This window comes from Palaemon carinicauda, chromosome 27 (assembly GCF_036898095.1).
Source record: "Palaemon carinicauda isolate YSFRI2023 chromosome 27, ASM3689809v2, whole genome shotgun sequence".
Taxonomy (NCBI): domain Eukaryota; kingdom Metazoa; phylum Arthropoda; class Malacostraca; order Decapoda; family Palaemonidae; genus Palaemon; species Palaemon carinicauda.
In genome coordinates this window covers 45,695,619-45,715,554 of record NC_090751.1, presented here as the reverse complement: position 1 = coordinate 45,715,554, position 19,936 = coordinate 45,695,619, and the positions used below count along the sequence as shown (strand labels likewise).

Here is a 19,936-nt window from a genome sequence, read left to right as displayed (position 1 = left end):
AATATGTAGGCTATATGATAAATTTGGAAAATATTACTGGAATTTTACTTCTTTACCAAAATTTTATCAACTGTTGGCAACACTGCTTTTATGTAAACAACACTTGGAACACTAAACAAATAGTTGTTGAGGCAACTACGACTGATTTCAGTGGTTTCTTTTATTAATATGTAAATAAATTGGGATAACTGGTGTTCAACTAAGTAATATTAACTTAAGCATTTGCCAATATATCCAAAATACGAAAATTTACTGTGCTACACAAAATCTCACTAGAGTTTTGGATTAGGAATTGCTGCAAGGAATTGTAAAATCTTTTTTTTTTTTCCCAAAAATGATTTGCTAATTTAAGGGCGCGTCTTACCACTTGTAGCGTCTTATCACACGGGAAATACGATATATATATATATATATATATATATATATATATATATATATATATATATATATATATATATATATATATATATATATATATATATATATATATATATATATATATATATATATATATTTACATGATTAAATTTGTATATAATTAATTTTATTAAAACTATGTCAAAATATAGACAAAATTGGAATGTTACACATCATTATCACTTTCTGGAGTGTATGACTACAAAAACTTTGAATGACACTTCATATATTGTATTCAGTGGGTGTATTATGGAAAAGAAATATGACCACTGTGAATGGCTTCCTAATTTATCTAAACATGGAAGCTTAAAATATCAGGGATTGGTGTTCAAAGACCAATTACCATGGCAAATGCTTAAGAGATAAAATATTTGGAAAAATAATTCAGGTCACTTCTCAAATACAAGGACAAGAATAAAATGAAAAGTGGCACCCAAAATACAGAATTAGTAAATAACTTAATTATGGATAAACTATTCAAGCAAATGACTTGAGGAATGCCAAATTTTATCTTACTCTATCATAGTAGGTAGTAGGTTGGCCAGGGCACCAGCCGCCCATTGAAATACTACCACTAGATAGTTATGGGATCCTTTGACTGGCCAGACAGTATTAAATTGGATCCTTCTCTCTGGTAACAGTTCTTTCCCTTTGCCTACACATACACAGAATAGTCTGGCCTATTCATTACAGATTTTCCTCTCTCCTCATACACCTGACAACACTGAAATTGCCAAACAATTATTCTTCACACAAGGGGTTAACTACTGCACTGTAATTGTTCAGTGGCTACTTTCCTCTTGGTAAGGGTAGAAGAGACTCTTTAGCTATGGTAAGCCGCTCTTCTAGAACACTCCAAAATCAAACCTTTGTTCTCTAGTCCTGGGAAGTGCCATAGCCTCTGTCCCATGGTCTTCAATTGTCTTGGGTTAGAGTTCTCTTGCTTGAGGGTACACTCGGGCACACTATTCTATATAATTTATGTTCCTCTTGTTTTGTTAAAGTATTTATAGTTTATATAGAAAATATTTATTTTAATGTTACTATTCTTAAAATATCTTTATGATCATAACTGAAAAATTAAATACAGCTAAGCTCCTGTGATGTTACAATTTTAAGATTTGCCATGGACAACTTTTGGGATCCCCAGAATCTCAAAAGGTTACTTACATTCTAAATGTGTAACATTTTGAGTATTTTACAACAGTTTTGTATGTAGTGTTTTCAATGTTTCAAAGACTGCAGATTATAATGCTCAACTCCTGATAGAACATATACTTTTGCCCTTGCAACATAACTTTTACAAATGACTAGGAATTATGTAAAACTGAGATAGCCATAAGATGGTCAAAAGTAAAGACAGTGGATATTTATGAAAAACTAATATAACTGAATAAAGAAAACAATATATTCTAAATGCCAAACCTACCTTCATGCCTTCCCAGCGTGAAATAGCACGCAGGGGTCTTAATGCTCTTAAGGTACGAAGACTTCGAAGGGCAATAAGATTATCTTGCTTGATGAAAAGGCTGCACAAAGACACCATGACAATAAAACAGTCCAAGAGTGTCCACACAGATGAAAAGTACTTGACAAATCCCACAGCAATCCACTTCACAACCATCTCAAGAGTGAAGAGGATGGCGAAGGTCAAATTCAGGTACTTGAGAATTTCCTGTAGCAGATGGCAAAATAATAATGAGTATCCCTTGTGAAGTGGTGGGGCTTAAGCCAGATGGCTTATCTTTAGGGGGAAAATCAAGAAGTAAATACAGATTAGTATTGCTTTGACATAAAATATTGAACTTGAAAGAACAATACATCATGTATAAAAAATAAATGACATGATATATAAAGTACATTAATGTTAAATGTTAATCATTCTAAGAGTTAAAAGTGGGTAGGGTACATAAAAATAAAAGGAGCTGGTCCTGCACAAATGGATACATCTAGATACAATATATAAATTACTAGTTTATATTTTAGTTATTGCTATAATTTTCTTTCCATAGGAAGAAAATCTTGATCGCCTGTGTAGTTATTTTTCCTCGGAAATTAAAGGGGTCAACACATATGGACAAACAAAAATGCCAACCTCAAATTCTTGCAAAATTGACCAGTGAACTTCGCCGACGACACAAAAATGCAAAATTAATATCATCGATGCGCATTCCGGGCTTTTGATGTCATTGGGCATCACATGGACAATAAATTTACGCACAGATAAACACTGAAGCCAGGGTGTTCCAACCAATAACATCACAAGCAACACATTGGACATTAGGGAGAGAAATGTGCATTGAAAATACAGTACTGATAAAATACAGGGAATCAACAGAAAGATGTACCCTCTTTCCTTTTAAAAATACTTTAAATATCTCAGCGAAGACTGATATCAATTAATGGCAAAATGAGTCATGTTTTCCATCATTCATCCCTGCATTTTCTTTGCAATTCAAATACAGCACATTTAAAAAGATAAGTGTGTCGAGTCAAGTACTGTATTTAGAAAGTTGGAAATTTTTTTATGCAATCAAAACATTCTTGAAATCATTAGAAACACTAAGGATCATGAGAACATCACAATCAAGTAAGAAATCATGTATCATTCTTATCATATAATTATCAACCACATATCATAGGACTAAGCTTGGTCAAGTGAACCAAGGATCATTTATAATGGTTGACAGTGCAAATGACACAAAGAGTACTGGAGTAACATCATGAACTTTGGTTGGTTAATTAATGGAGGAGCACCTGGACTAGATTTTGTCTGTACGGCCCATATGGCTGTAGAGTTCATGTCACGAATTCTGAAGATACAGTGGCTATGTTCGCATCATGTGAATCATTTAGTATAATACCTACATGATGTTTGTGAGTAGTTAGTAACTGAAAATTGCTGTATTATGTAAATTTTGTTAAAAGTTACTAATAAAAACAATGTTAATGTCAATGATGATGAAAGTACACCTTGTGGATATAAATGCAAAAAGTTCTTGTTACATTGAATGTATACAAAATGTATACACTGTAATGTGTCAGTGATTGATAGAATGAGGGAGATATACAAGTGATGGTGATGACCGAAATTGGTGATACAGTGTGACTGTGCTAATACAAGAGGCAATTTTAGTGATAAAGGTGTTTATATGGTGCCAGATGTAACACTTATAACTGTAACACTGATACTGTTTTGCATCATTTGTAATGAAAAGGATATCACAGGTCAAAGTTGCACGCTGTAAAGGGTTAAAATTAGGTATGACAGGGTAAAGGTGACAGTAGTAATAGTAAAGTACAGCAATAGCAGGACAGTTTAATAGATTTATGTCAGGATTTGTAAGATACAGTAGAATCATTTGAACTTGCAGCAACACTGGCAGGTCTGGAGTTACAACAATATGCACTTTCTAATTATACCACAAAACTCTACAAAAATTAAAAAGTAAACTTAACCTAGAAAACAAAATACAAAACAATACTAAAACTTTCAGGGCAAAATTACACTGTTCAACTACTATGCCTACGCAAAGCTAATGCAGCAGTATCAAAATACCAAAAATATAATAAACCACAACTAAATACTTTACAAAAGTATAATAAGAAAGAGCATAACCACATAATTCCAGAACTCTATAGCTACTTTGCAGCATCTATGTGTGTTTGTGTTGTTTATATTACTGTACTTGTATCAATCTGATTATGATTAATGTGCGCACACAATGTGTGTTAAATGTGGATATACACTCCATGCTGTGGTGAACATGTGAGAGTGTTTTAACAACATAGGTTTTGGCTGAGTGAAAGATTCCACCCAAACCACAGTTAAAACAGATAGCAGCAGAAGAACAGAAGCATTCAGAAGCAGGTGGAAGAAGGTACGAAGAAGAAATTGCGAATAAATACCCGTCTCTCCTGTTGGAGTGCCACAAAACATATAAACATAATTTTTAGTACATCATTATACTTATCTACAATCAACTTCAACAAAAAACTGCTGAGCTACACAAAAGTGAATTCTATGTAACATCCCAAGAAATTTGTTACATCAAAAGCTTGCCTTTGACACCTTTACAACAGGTGTTACTAATTTTACTTTACGATGACACTGAATATAATAAATTAAATTTCTTCAACTCTTTACCTTGAGTTCCGTTTTTGAATCCAAGTGGACATCTTCAAAACACAAAGTTACTGAAGATGCAAATATGAGAAGCAGGATGAACCATTCAAAATAAGGGCTGTCCACAACATAAAGAGCACTTTGTCGTAACAAATAAAATTTTCTGTAAAGACCAGTCTCTGTACATGTTTGGCAGCACCGGATCCTGATAATCACAGGTGAAAAGAAAGCATTAGTCGTGATGAATAAAGTGGCAGTCCTCTTAAAAAAAAAAAACTTCCTATAAAAATATTCACTGCTATTTGTCATGGGTTCATATCTTATCAAAATTGCACTTGTAGGAATGTACTTGTCTACAAATAATACTTACTTGCTGAAGATTTGTCTTGGAAAACAGTCTGCTGGCTCTTTAGCTTTAATTTCTGTTCTCTTGAATCTTGGATCTTCATCATCTTTAACACCTGTTGTTATGGTGTCTACGTAGTTGATTACAGCATTCCAACTCTGAGTCTTATTCAAAGATTTAGGCATATCCTTCTTGACAGCCTGAAATGTTTTTTAATGTGAATCATCTGATCATTGTGGGATAATATCTGTCACCTGACAAATAGAATGAATGATTAAGTAAATAAAATCTTATCCCTTCACATGTTACGTACTGGCTATTTTTTCTATTAAAAAGGAAACTAAGTTCTAAAATAAGTGTACAGTATTGTCTGTGTACCATGTCAGTTTTCAAAAGCAAAGGATTCAGATCAAGATACCTCAAGAGATAAAATTACTAAAAAATTTATTTCAAAAGACTGCTTAGACCATCAGTCTGGAGGCTTCCTTATTTAAAAGAACCCCAGCTGCTACAATTGTGTAAACTTGATGCTGCATCATTCTACATTGGAGGTCATATTCTACATTGAAGTTGCAAGTCAAATTTCTTCATGAGCGATAGTTACTAGTCATTGAACCTCTCTCATATGAACCAAATCTTAGCATCTATCTAGTAAATGAAGACAACTAATATTCATCTAATAAGCTCTATGAATATGATGAAGGGTATCCTTCAGAGAGCGACTGTCTTAATAAAAAAAGAGAAAAATAAAAAATAAAAGTTTTTGGCCTAGACTTCATTTTAGGGGGCAGTAATCTTCAATGAAGAAATACTTTGTAATGAGTAAGTGGGAAATGATATGACCAAATAATATCAAATGGCAGTAGAAACTTTGTAAAACCTAAAAAAAAGTACACTTTTAATGGATTATTCTTGGTAGAGGTGTTTCCCTAAGCTATGTTATCATCATCTATGTTAGAAAACTTGAAATAAACTGTATAGTAATTCCAAGAGTTTATAATAAACCTTATATTTGATTTATTTACTTTCTGGGAGATTTGACTAATATATTTAGAATGAAAACAAGCTCTCTTAATTGTTGCTCATATGGGCAAGCCAAAATGAGTTCATGTTTGTATTTGAGAGAAGGGTTCCTTACAAATTATAGAATTTCTTACGAGTGCAAAAAGAAACTCGTCCGTAATCTAACAACAATTAATCAGTTTCATTCTAATAATACATATATTTTTATATATTGGTTATACAGAAAATCTATTCAGCTATCTAATAAAACTTTCAGTTTTCTCTACTTTTATTCCTTGGTTAGATACGATGCAAAATGTTCACATTAACTTTGAAAAACATTAAAATTGCACTTCAATAATATTTTGTATTTTTAGAGGTCACAGCTCTTCACAAATGATATTCATATCAAAATCATTGAATCACTCTCAAAGATCAACCATTTCTACACTATTCATTATAAAATAAACTCCTTAATCATATATTTTTATAATTATAAGAAATATACGTTTGTCACAGGAAAATTCATGTTCATCATGCTTTTTAATATTTTCAAGCAATGCAAGAGATATTCTGCTTGCATCATGAAAAAGTTCAATCATTCCTTTACATAATGCAATAAACCAGAAACTATACCCTGTCATAGTTTGGACGTTAAGAAACACACAAAAAAATCCATGGGCGGCACCATTCTCCCCAGCCCACATTGAACTTCATTGATTTAGCGTACCCCGAAAAGCACGAGAGGGTTAATATCCTAACACCTGCTAAAGTACCGCTTATACAAAACCTCTCTATACTGCTATTTATGATGAGACTTATTATATGGTTCCTATAGAGCCAAGCACAGTACAAAGGTTTTGAAGTCTCAAATTTTCAGATGAAGCTGACCAATAGTTGCATAAATTTTTGGATGGCAGTTGGATTCAGGCTTGTGTAAACTCAGGCACTAGCATATCTTAAGTTTCCCTTGGTACCTCAACAGCCAAAACTATTCTTTTGCCTAGAGCAGGTGCAAAGTTACTGTTGGAAGTAAAAAGGGGAAATCCTAAAGTTATGAATTTGGATGCTTCTCCAGAACTGCGATTCAGAAGCTGAGGCTGATATAAATGTGAATGACATCAATATGAATGATGTACTATTATTTCAATCATTACAAAAAACATATTAGTGAGATGTATCAAAATCAGTTACTTCAGTAAGTTCTGATAATGCTTATTTTATAATGTCTTCTAATGAGGCTGCACAACTACGACTACTTATACTACAAAGTTTTAAAAACTGTTCCCTGAGATGATAAGTCTACTAATACTTCCTCCCATCTGTTATTATGACCTGCAGTGTCATTTATTTCTATGAACCTCTCCTACGGATCATATCACTTCGTTCTCGAAGCAGATTAAAATGTCGATGTCTACCCAACACCTAAAAAAAATTCCATTTTCTTTTGCTCAAATAGTATTGCCAATTTAGTGGGGTATTAATATTTCATACCACTTCATGACAATGAGAGCGCTTTTGTGACCTATCATCGTATTGCCTTTTCGTTCTTTACGTCATTTCTGGTTTTAACAAGACATGCAGTTCTGTGGATTTGTGTGTTATAAGAGGTTATTTGGAAGCAGATTAATAAGGGATGTCTTCTACTGGATTTCCTATGCATTCTTGTGTGGATTGTTCTGGTTGTTAAAGATGAAAATTTTCTTTGTGTCACATATTGAAGGAGCAATCTGATTTGAACAACCGTGATTAATGTGGGGCAAGTTGACAGTTTTTGGCTTTCAGCTTGCACATCAAAGACCCCAAAAGAAAAGTAACTTCTAATTCAAGGTAAAATTCAAAGAAGATTCCAAGATAGAAAACCAAGCTGTTTGTTTGGATACTAATATTACTCCATACGCTGAAGTAGGCAATCATGAGGAATAAGGTGCAAAACATTTTAGTAGGTTTTTATCATTTTTCGTTATGAGCTGAAAAATTATTGCATTATGTTTTGGATGGCAGTGGAACCTAGCTCGGCGTTTAGCACATATTGAATTTTTCCTTACTGCGTTAGTGCACATGCAAGTATCTTCCCCAACCAAATTGAGTCCTTTGCCTAACACAGGTGCAAAAGAGTATTGTTAGTCCTTCGTAAACAAAAGGTTAATCCTAAAGCTTCATCAGAGACTACTGTGGATGAGATATTTTAGGAAAACATTCAGCTAAACATTCTGTGTCACAATGCTGGGAAAACCTTCAAACAATCAAATGTATATAATTTTCACTTTAGAAATTTATGTACCATCAAGTAAAAAACATAAAAAATTAGATGCCCTGTTATTAGAAATATGAAAAATTAGAAAGAAGCCATCAGTAATGTTACAGGTAATATCATATCTACAGTCTATTTCTCTCTATTTACCAAAGCACTTCTCACAATTTTGGGGGTAGTCAATATAAAAAAGGAACAGAATGGGGCTTTACCTCTCTACAGTAGTTATGATAAAAGTCAAACCAATCCTCTATTGAAAATAGTAAAAACTTTACAATACAGTATGTCCTTATTTGAGACCCTTTTTTCTATCAAGAGCTTTAACAGAATTTAGAGTTAACAATGAATAGTCACATTCTTTCTTACAATTTTGCTTCCACAACTTCATCACATTAAAGAGTTGGCGAAATTATTCTGTGATATTAGCTAAAAAAAATTAATGTAAATTGTTTTAAGGACCACCATAACTAAAGGTTTCACATGAATGTACATTACAGATTTTAATTGTATTCACCTTGGTAATAAATTTCAATTTGTACTTTTTCACAATAAATGAAATAGCTTAATGTTAAGATTAATCATTACAGAACTTTTTCTGATCTTGGTAATATAAAATATTTTGAACATTATTAAAAAGAAATTCTCAAATCTATCAAATTTCGGTCAGTTGTAAATCACTAGTTTTACTAAAGGTACCCAATGAATTGTAATAAAAAAATATATATTTATATGAGAAAGGGCAGCGATACGGTAAAATCCACTGCAAATAAATTAGTAATAATAACAGCTACTGCACTAGTACATTACTAGCGTGAAAACATGAAATTGGAAATGAAGTGGAATACTTAGACAAACAGTCGTGCAAAAATAAGGCATACCATGCTTTAAGGAGTCATTATCACACATCTTACCTTTCCCCGAGAGCCAATAATTTGCTTCCCTTTTCCAATACTAACTTTCCTATTTACAAATTCTATATTGGTCAACAATTACATTACCCAACACAGCTATTGAAATACTGTATATCCGATTTTTAGCTAAAGCTCTAGTATTGTAAACAGAGGACTTAAACCTCACCACTATATAGTACTGATTTATCACATGTAACAACTGTCAAATTGGAATAAGATTAATATAGTCATGTGAACAACTAAAAGCTGTGGAAGGCATGCACTGCATTTCTGTGACTAATATCTTTGCATAATTCCTATCAATACTTCACCAATATAATACTGTATAGTCCTTCACACTCCATCAGAGTAAGACAACATACCGTTAGGCCTTAGACTTTTTAATCTATAATGCATGGCTTTACATAGTGATTTTAATTTAAAAGGATTTGTTTTTATTTTGGATGTTGATTTTCTAAAAGATGAAGAGCAGGTTAAGCATAAGTCAATTAGCTAAAACTAATCAAGGAAACTCACTCTTACCATTGTAAAGTGAACTACAGTGCACCATACATTAATTTGTTTTTTAAAGTTATTTTTTTCTTTGTAATAAGATGTACATGTCTGAAAAAAAAGTTTCCGTTGTCTTGGGTTTCTGTTAGGGAAAGTATAATTCTACTACATGCAATCAATTGTCTTTACTGTAAACGACTTACTTTCCTATTCTTTTTTGCATTTTCATTTTACACAATTATCTCTTATGCTGTACTTTCTATCAATGAAGACTTAAATTGTGTTAAACTTTTTATTCTTCTTCATCCAAAATTAACCTGGATACGTTCAAGAAAAACACCCCATTTCCTTTTAAGTTAAAGTGACAAACATTTCAGTTTATCTAATAATATATCCAGCAATCCTTTCCATAGAAAGATTTAATGGGTTGAATCTGTTTTTTCCTTTATTCAGCTATGAATGCTATGAACGTTTTGAGCCTCTTAAGAAAAAAGTACGAGGAATTATATTTGATGCATCCATAATCCAATAAAAATTCAATAATTCATGTTGTCTGTCTCAACTTGACTTTTGATCATACACTATAATGCAGAAGATGGACGAAGCTTATAATCTAAATAGACAACCAATTTCTTCATACTAATCTTCAAAAATTGAATTCTAATACCTTTTTTAATTTTTTATATTAACCTAATGTTCTTATTGCTTCTTCTCCAAAAACTCTGATTATCGACATTTACCTGAACATTTCAATAGACATATTTCTAGTAAAGTGATGAAACACACTAGCGGTTAAAAGCGAGAAGCTAAGCAAAGCGCCAGGGCCTCTTGATATTTGTTTCGAAGTCAAACTATTCCCTATCTTCTTGACATTATAAGTCAGTGGGAAGGAGGGTGGGCATGTATATGAACATCAGTGGAGTATAGAAATAATAAATTTTATAATTAAAATCTCATTTATTTCTATGAACCTTCCATCATATTCATATTGCTGAAAGCCACACTGATGGAGGGGGATGGCAGTGAAAGAAAAGTATAGGAGAATTATAAAATCAAATTACATTACAAGACTATTAAAATTCTACACTCAACTGGGTCTAGATTAATAGTAACAAACCATCCTTGAAATATGGGACTCCAGATTGTATTTTTTAGGATATTTGAAATATTTGGATGATAGGCTAATTATACATTAACTGAACTCACAAAAGATAAAAGGCTACATTGCAACCAGCCACAATGGGACTTATAGCCCAGTAATCTCAATAAGAAAATATTTTTCTTCAAGGTAATGTTCAACGAACACCAAAATGGTATACCGTTGCGCAACTGCTAAAATTCTTTCTAAAGTAAGATTTCTGTAAAAATTAGATGTAGGTGAACTCCTAACATCCTGAACCTTTCCCTTGAATGCTTTTATAAGATTTGGATGCAATTCTTGGCAAGTTTCTGTAACCAAATTTTTGAATGGAAATAAAATTGCATTTCTGGACAGAGAATGATTTTGAATTCTAGTACTGTACTACATAGCAAATTAGGAACACTATCTAATATTCATAGTTTATCAAAAAATTACTAAAAAGCTCTTACCTGATAGACAAATCCATTTTCTGAAGGAATACCTACAACCATTTCTGAGGATAAGTGGAAAAAAAGTGCAGCAGACAAGTCTTAAAACAATTTTTGTTCTGATGGAGAGTAAAAGAGACAAAATCATCTTATGGTCCGATACCTACCTTAAAAGATAGTGCTTGCATTTCATTATGCATTTAGCCGAAGTCAATGCTAATAGGAAAACCATTTTAGGTATGAAATCTATAAGTGAAACATTTTCCAACAGTTCAAAAAGTCAAAACTTTTAAATACTGGAAAACCACATACACATGCCAAAATAGACCTGATTACTCGAGGCCTTTTAATACTAAAAGCCTTAAATACATCCGTTATAATGGCTGGGATGGATATACCTAATCGCAGATGCTGGAGTACAGAATTAAGGGCATTTTGCATTTATCTATATCTCTTAAAGATCAAGATTAAAAATTCTTTTCATTAAAAGGAAAATGTAAAAAGAAATTAACAACAATATCCTAGCTAATTGTAGTCCTTGATACATTCTTAGAAAAATTAAACATGCCAGTGTCTTTAATACAATATAAAGGTAGGCAGTCTTTTTAGTACTTATAAAAGAATCTACAGGGCTAAAAAAAAACTTTAAGTTCTGATAATGTAATGAATAGTCTTCAGGTGGTTAAATAAAGCACAAATGGGTTTAGATGAATCAAATATGAAATCTCGAATGTGACAACCTGAAATTGATCAGTGTTTGGCTGTGAAGCTTGGGTTAAACTAAGGGAGACTCCAAAGCTAGAAGTTCGAGCAGAAAGATGTCTACATGAGGGCGAGTCCAAACCGAAAGGGATAAAAGTTGTTGAACATCAACAAACAAATCTTGATCAATGCCATTAACATTGACTTTAAAGAAGATATTTACCCTTTCAAGATAAGGAAACCAGCAGTAGGAATCACAATCAAGAAGCAAATTGTAACTCGCTTCTTATCTGACCCGGGAAGTGATAACACCGATAGTGAGAACCATTTCTCTGATGATGACACCAGCAATAGAAACAGGAAAGACAATCAAGATAGTCAAGAAGACAAGCCTGAAAACTGGGAAAACAATAAAGAAAATCAAGAAGTTCCTGAAAAAACAAGAAAATAAAGATCATCAAGAAAATCATCAAGAGAACCAAGACGAGGAACCTAATTTGAAAAGATCCCAAAAAACAATGAAATCAAAGAAGTGCTAATGTTGCAAGGTTAATACAGATTTCTAGCATTTTCCGAAAGACCCATTGACTGTCGAAGAAGCATCCAATTGGCCTGAAAAAGACGAATGGGAAGCTGCAATGCTGCAAGAAATAGAAGAATTAGAAAGCATGGACACCAGGAAAATAGTGCCATGACCAACAGGACACAAGTGATTGATTACAAGTGGGTATTCAGAAGAAAATACAATGAACTTGGTGAGGTAATGGTACACAAAGTAAGACTTGTGGCCAGAGAGTTCTGCCTAACACCTGGTGGGGACTGCCACGAGACTTACACTCCTGTAGTGAGGAAATTGAGCATTAGACTGTTACTTGCATTAGCTACTAAAAATTCCTGGTCTGTTGAACAGCTTGATGTTAATTCAGCCTATCCCAACAGTGGACTGAAGGAAGTCATATTCATGGAACAACCAAAGGGATGTAAAGTTGCAAACAGAAAATATTTTGTTTGTGAAGTGGAGAAAAGTATCTACAGCTTACCTCAAAGCAGTAGAAATTGGAATGAAGAACTAAACAAAGAGCTGACAAAAATGGGCCTCATTAAATCTGAATATGACAGATGTGTCTTCTATAATGAAGCAAAAACAACAATTATTGCTGTTCATGTAGATGATTTTATCATTGTTGGAAATTCAGATGTGACATTTCAAGAAAGGATCACTGACAGCTTGTTACACCTAGTAAATTACACTAAGCCTGACATAGCTTTTGCCACAGGAGCACTATTCCAGAAATATAAAAATCCTCACAAACAAGATCTGAAGAATGCAAAATATCTGCTATAATATCTCAAGACTCAAGATTTAGCCATTTGCTACCAGAAAACTCAAGAACGTCTGACAGCATGGGTGGATGCAGACCATGCAAATGATCATAATGGAAGAAAATTCATCTATGGATTTGTAATCCTCTTAGCAGGTGAACCAATACCATGCAGAAGCAGGTAGTAGATAATAACTACACTCTCAACAAATGAAGCAGAATATGTAGCACTTAGTGAAGCAACATGAGAAGTAGTTTATTTCAGACAACTACTTTGGGAACACGGATTCAAGAATTTTGTCGACAAACCAACAGAAATAAAAGTTGACAATCAGGGTGCTATAGCCTTAGCAAATGACACTCATTGTTCTGGGAGATCAAAGTACATTGATAAAATAGCACTTCGCACTAGAGCAAATAAACTTTGGAAAAATCAGCATCAAGTACCTTCTATCAAAGAAGAATTTAACCGATCTCTTTATCAAGAGCCTCTGCACAAAGAGGACCCAAGAACTAATCACCAAGTTGAGACTGTCTGCAGTAAAAGTGCCTTTATTCTTCCTTTATACCAAATGTTGGTCGTTCATTTTTATCAAGTTTGTAAGTAATTTTCTGCCAATTATTATGCACTGTTTGTAGTTTAATGTTATCAAATTTCCAAGTAAATTTTTTTGTATTATTATGCAATGTTGGTAGTTTATTGTCAAATTTGCAAGTTCTCATTTGCCATTTATAGTTCAATTTTTGTGGTTATTGCAAAAATTGGCAAGTTTGTTTGTCAATTACTTTGCAATATTAATTTATAGTTTGCATATTCTGTTACTAACATGTATTATCTGCATATTATACCCATTAATATGTGCTAGTTTTAAATGCAACTGCAAACTAAAAATTTTTTGACCTCTAAGCAAATAATTTTATACAGCATTATATCCTTCTTATCACAGTGTGTTTTTGTGACTATATTTCATCTGATGTGCTTAAAAGTTTATGCATACTCAGAGTGAATATTTTGTTTGTGATGTTGAAGCAGAATGTTATGTCAATTCAAATAGCTTTTATCCTTACTGAAGTTATAACAAAGCTGTTCATGAGTATTTTGTTTGCAGTGTTGAAACAAAGATTTTGTTACTTTTCTTTTAAATAATTTTCTTCTTTGTTGAAGTTATAAAAAAACTGTTCAGCAAGGAGGGGTGTTGAAATAATCTAATATTGTGATTCTCAGTTTTGTTTCTTTGTAATTATTTGATTCCAACTTTACCGCCTGGCCGAAGCAAATGCCAACGTCAGCCATTCCCTTACCATAATATTAACAAACCCGCCCCATATGGCGAGACGAAACTGTAGGGTGTTGTTCTGTCACCCGTACCTTATAATCTCAGTTGGACATTAATTGCAACGTGTAAAGATGCGTTTTTGTTAATCCGACTCACGAAGGTAGATAGAAAGCATTAGAAAGAATATGAATTAAAAGACGAGAAATATCACACAATCAAAAATACAAACTTTAACAAGAGAAACAAAGAGATACTGGTGCTTCACTTCTTGCCATTAATTGCTAGTGTCCCATTACTTCATTTGAAGCCTATCTCTATTGAAAGGGAAAATGGGATTTTTTTTTTAGTTTTAGGGGTAAATATTGATAAACTATGTTTTTGGAAAAGAAGCAATATGAACAACAGGGGAGGTTCATGGAAATAATTATAATCATCACTTCAAATGTAGTAAATAATTGTTTATATCCTCACCAAATACTTTCCTCTTCAATTTATCCATAACTTCTAGTTCAACTCAGTAAACTTACAGTCTTGAAATGTGATGCTCAGTCTTAAAAGTTGATATGAGAGAATTTCCTAAATAAAAGTTCAAGTTGCCATTCAAAAACAAATAATATATCCCAGCCCCTTTCTCTATGATGTAATTTTATATAGAACAGACATCCAAACCATAGGGAAGAAGCAATTTAAAAATAGAAAAGAAACTGGAAAGGGAGAAAATGAATTGGGAGGGATAATCCAATGCTTCACATTATTACAGTACAAGCACTGATTCAAATCCAGAGATTTATGCTGATCTCACCTGCCAGTATCTTCCCCTCGGCCCACCATTACCCAGTGGTTTACCAATTGATTCTTTAGGCTGAGAATGGAAAGTCACATCCTGAAAATCTTCAATATCCTTTGAGCTTGACCTGCGTATTCCACGGAAGCTTATCTGGGGAGGTAAGGTTTAACCTGAGCACTTACAACTATCTTAAAGCCATACTTTAACTGAGGCTGCTGCTGTACAGATGAATTAAAAGTTGCACTTGTATAGTACCAATGTATTAAAAGAAAATTCTATTCTACTGAAAAATACAAGCAGCAAGTAATACAACAGAAATGAAGAAAATTATGCTGCAGCATTCAATTTATAAATTTTGAATTTTAAATTAAGTGTATGTTTAAAAAGGGTAAAAGTAATTCAAAAGCTATATTGATGATACCAATTACACTACAAATAGAAAGTCATTGATAAAAATAAATACATGCACAAAAAAAGGTTTCTTGTTATAATCTTTACTCTGAGCCCAGCTAGAACCAGAATAATTTATTTTTTATATGGGTTATCGTGAAGCTTCTTGTGGTAAATTCAGAAAGCTTATGTTAAATTGATCATTATTGTCACATAAAAATATAATATGGACTTAAGGTAAATTCTAGTTATACAGTATATTCATAGTATACAAATCAATTTTGAATAACGTCACCCTCATAAACTAACTGCCTAAGTCATTTTCTCCACTTGTTGGGAAATCAAATAAAAAATCCTTCTCATTTCCTAATTCTTTATATCATTGTCTTGTGCTTCAATCACAAATTCTTAACAGAAGAATTTGTGAATTAGAATTTGTTAATTGAAGCTCAACACAATGATATAAAGAATTAGGAAATGAGAAGGATTTTTTATTTCCCAACAAGTAGAGATAATGACTTAGGCAGTTAGTTTATAAGGGTGACGATAAGCCTCAATTCTGCTAATATTGAAGAATCAAATTTTGCATTACTTAGCACTCCATGTATGTAACTAGAGCATAAAAAATGCTCAATAGTTTATCTAGGTAAAAAAAAAAAAAAAAACAAGATCAGCTGGGTAGTGCTGATTTGTTTGACAATGAAAAGCATAATTTTTCAATTTGTCAAAACATCAAATTTAAGAGATGACTGGCAAAAAATAGTGCAGAAAAATGGACTTTCCATTTTCTGATCCCCAACAGAGCTGTGACATAAGGAATGTTTAAAAAATAAGGCAATAGATTTGCTTTGAAAACATGTAATAAAGTTAAATACTTTGGTATTACCAGGATACCTAAAGGCAGTCAAAATACTTTCTTGTAATGGCAATCAAAACCAAGTGAATAAAAATCTTTACAAAATCCAAGATTATCCAGAGTGAAGATGGTAAAGAATATGGGTCCAATCAATATATCTCCCAGCTTATATGGAAATTGGTTGGAAAGATGACAAGGATATTTTTCTCTGGGAAGGAGAAAAAAACAGAAAGCTTGTCTTAACAGCTTTGAGGATTCTCAGACTAAGCATTATCCAAAAATGTGGAAATTACGGGTATACTTAGCAGATAAATTTTTCAAGCCATTAAGAGATGGTTTCTCTTTAAATAGGATTTTGGTAAGAACTTATTATAAAGAAAAAATCTTGAGATTTATGATACCTTTTTTCAATTACCTTAAAACCAGATAAACAAAATAACATGGAATCAAACACATTCCAAAAATAAGTTTGGCAATACCAAAATAGTGATGGAGGCTGTAAATTCTTAATTCCTTACTGAAGATTCAGTTCACTATTAAAACTGTGGCAAAGATGATAACCAAAGTCCTGGACACCAAAATTATTTTGGTTAAGGTACAGACAACAGAAAGACAATGTTTTATAAAATTTGCCTCTATTAAAATTTTTTCTAATAGCTTCCATCAAGTTTTTATGGCTACAGTTAAATCCCTCCCTCAATGATGAAAAACTAGCTGTTAAACAATTGTTGAGAGCAGAATGTATATTTTGGTCATCTCAAGGCATCAGCTAGCCAACATCCACAGGGTTAGAATAAAACATTTCCACTCAAGTACAGGGCATGGAGGATGAGATGAGGAAGAAAGACCAAATCTCTCTTGACTTGAGTCAGTAGTTGCCTGACTGCAGAATATAATTCCTTCTCATGCACTGCAGTAGGGGTGTAAGAATACTAACACCATATGTCCTGCACGGTGTGGAAAGTGACTAGAAGGGAAGCCGTGGTTGATGACTGCAACAGAATGTGATTGTAAAATCCCAAGTGTCAAATTAATGACATTCCTGATGTTGTTGTGGCACATCACGCAACCAACTCCTTGATATATAGATAAGGGTGGGAAAGAGATTAAGATCTCTTCTTGGCTCATGAACAAAGCTTAGATTGATAGAGGTGACAAAACAAAATAAGATGAGCTGTCCTCAGAATTTTTAGGCAATTTTTTCTTATAAATGTGCAAAAGGTTATGTGAAAGTCCCACATCAAACACCTTTTGCTTCTCGGCATCCCATCAACCTTCTTTTGTTTAATAAAGACAATATGTAGCACAAATTTTTTAAGGTTAAAACTGAGAAAACATCCAACCCAATGATCACTATTTTTTCTAAAAATCCATATCACAAACTTATATTTACTATTTTTTTAGGGCCAGCTGATTGGAAGAAATGGAAAATGGCAAAATGAAAAAAGGGATTTTGACGAAGGAAAAATCTATTTCTGGGAAGAGGCCTGTGACGCCCGGTGAGAAAGGTCCTTCCTTATACCTTTCCTAATATAAATCTTCCAAATATACTAGAGAAAGATAAAAGCATGGAATGCAGAGGTTATAACCCTCGCGCGAACACCTTGTAGGTGTCGTGTATTAAACAAAGGCGTGCGAAAAACCACTATTCACAGGTTGTCTTTCATTTAGATAATCCCTTCATCAATGGGGAGGGCCATGACAGGCCCTAGAGAACATAGTTGAACTACCCCAACAACACCTACCACGCAAAATGAAAAAGCAAAGTTTTGCTCAAGACTAATTCACAATATTATACCTCACTTAGGAATGATATACTGTACCATATTAAAGTTTTGCATACCATAGGAATTTTTCAAAAGTTAATACACATTCTCAGGAACTTGGCCCTCATCAGGATTCATTTGCATCATCATTTATGTATCTTAGCTCTGTTACCCAAATACTATATGTGAAATGCACACAATTTTACGAAAATGTTAAATAGTAAATAATGCTATGTATGTCATTTATAAATGTGAAGGGAAGTAATTACAGAATAAATTCCAAAACCTAGAATAGCAATTGAGGAAAGAAATGGGGGTTTCTTTGATAAACTGGAATATCCAATCTGGTGGGAGAAGATCTTTAGCATAATTGATCTTCAATTTCAAGTCTACTGATGAGATATATAAAATCCTTATGGTAGAATCAGAAAATTTTTTCTCAATCTAAATCCAGAAATAATTAAATTCATCTATACCATTGAATTATGAAGATAAAGCTCCAAAATGTAATTCATAACCTTTCATAAAGGATTTTCCTGAATTTCTTCTTAGGGAGTGTAAGGGATATGCCTGAACATACTATAAACCTGATGTCATGTTTACTAACAAAGAGTTAATAACTTTTTTTTTTTTTGGACGTTCCCATGAAATGTATTAAAAGAACCCTGGTAGTATGTATTATACCACATGGTTAAACAACATTAACACTTTTCTGTACAGCCTAAATATTCGTTACATCACCTGTTGATGTAATGAAGTTAAAAGATAAAGATACACAAGGAACTTAAAACATATCTTTTATGTCTAAAAGAACTTGATATGTAGTCCTTTCTTTAATATAAGTCCCACAACTCGCCTTCAAAGACTAATGTGATGGTACTAAACCATTCTGAAGGCAGTTTGTATTTAATAGATAGCTTAACATCAGAAGAAATCTGTTGCTGTACTGAGTTTGGTACACCAGTTTTGATACCCGTTTCATCACCTCTGTTGTTCCTAAATCATTTCAAGGGATATGTTCTGAATTCTTTCCTATACAAGGAGCAAGAAAGTTTCTTTCTTTAAAAGATGTTATCCTAAACAACTTGAAAACAGGGACAGTACATGCGCTAAATAGCTAGCTGGCAAGACCTCTCTCAAGGGAGAACAAATAGTAGAAACAGACACAATAAATCTCTTAAATAAGGAGATGTTTTCCCAGAGTGGGTTCCAAAGTTAAAAAGTTCTCAAGTCCAACATGGTTAACTTAGACCATTCACCTCATAACCACCCACCCCTACACTCCTCTGTTTTAAGTCAGCTGATATTCCTAACATTAGTGAGCTAGCCTATATATGTAACAATGATTCCTAGATATTTATGCATAGTAAAATACTTTAAAAAAGTTAATCAATTTGTTTTCTGCTTTGTATTTATTCAAAACATTTTAGACTTATTGGACAAAGGTTGCTACCTTTGAAAGTTCTCCAGTTGAAAGTTCTTAACTAGGGAACTTACTTCTTGTTCTATATAGGGGAGTGGCATAGACTGATCTCATGAATAAGTAAGCCTATGTGAAGTTTCTGGAACCTCAAAAACTTAATGTTTGGGCAATAGAGTTGATTTTTTTTTATTAAGATATTGACAGAAAAGTATCAACCAAAAAAATCCTCCAAAGAAAATAGATGTGGCCAGCCAAGGTTGCAAGTAAAGAATTGATGGAAATTCAAGAAGGTTGCT

General features: G+C 33.0%; 1 protein-coding gene across 1 annotated transcript in view; it reads right to left on the bottom strand.

Moving 5' to 3' along the window:
* Positions 1-19,936, bottom strand: part of LOC137620888 (sodium channel protein 60E-like) — a 196,810-nt gene that overhangs the window by 53,887 nt on the left and 122,987 nt on the right. The window contains exons 15-18 of the mRNA XM_068351333.1: positions 15,221-15,355; positions 4,914-5,089; positions 4,565-4,748; positions 1,847-2,092 (exon numbers count right to left, since the gene is read on the bottom strand). Coding sequence (XP_068207434.1) covers positions 1,847-2,092; positions 4,565-4,748; positions 4,914-5,089; positions 15,221-15,355 — 741 coding nt within the window. The remainder of the gene's footprint in view (positions 1-1,846; positions 2,093-4,564; positions 4,749-4,913; positions 5,090-15,220; positions 15,356-19,936) is intronic.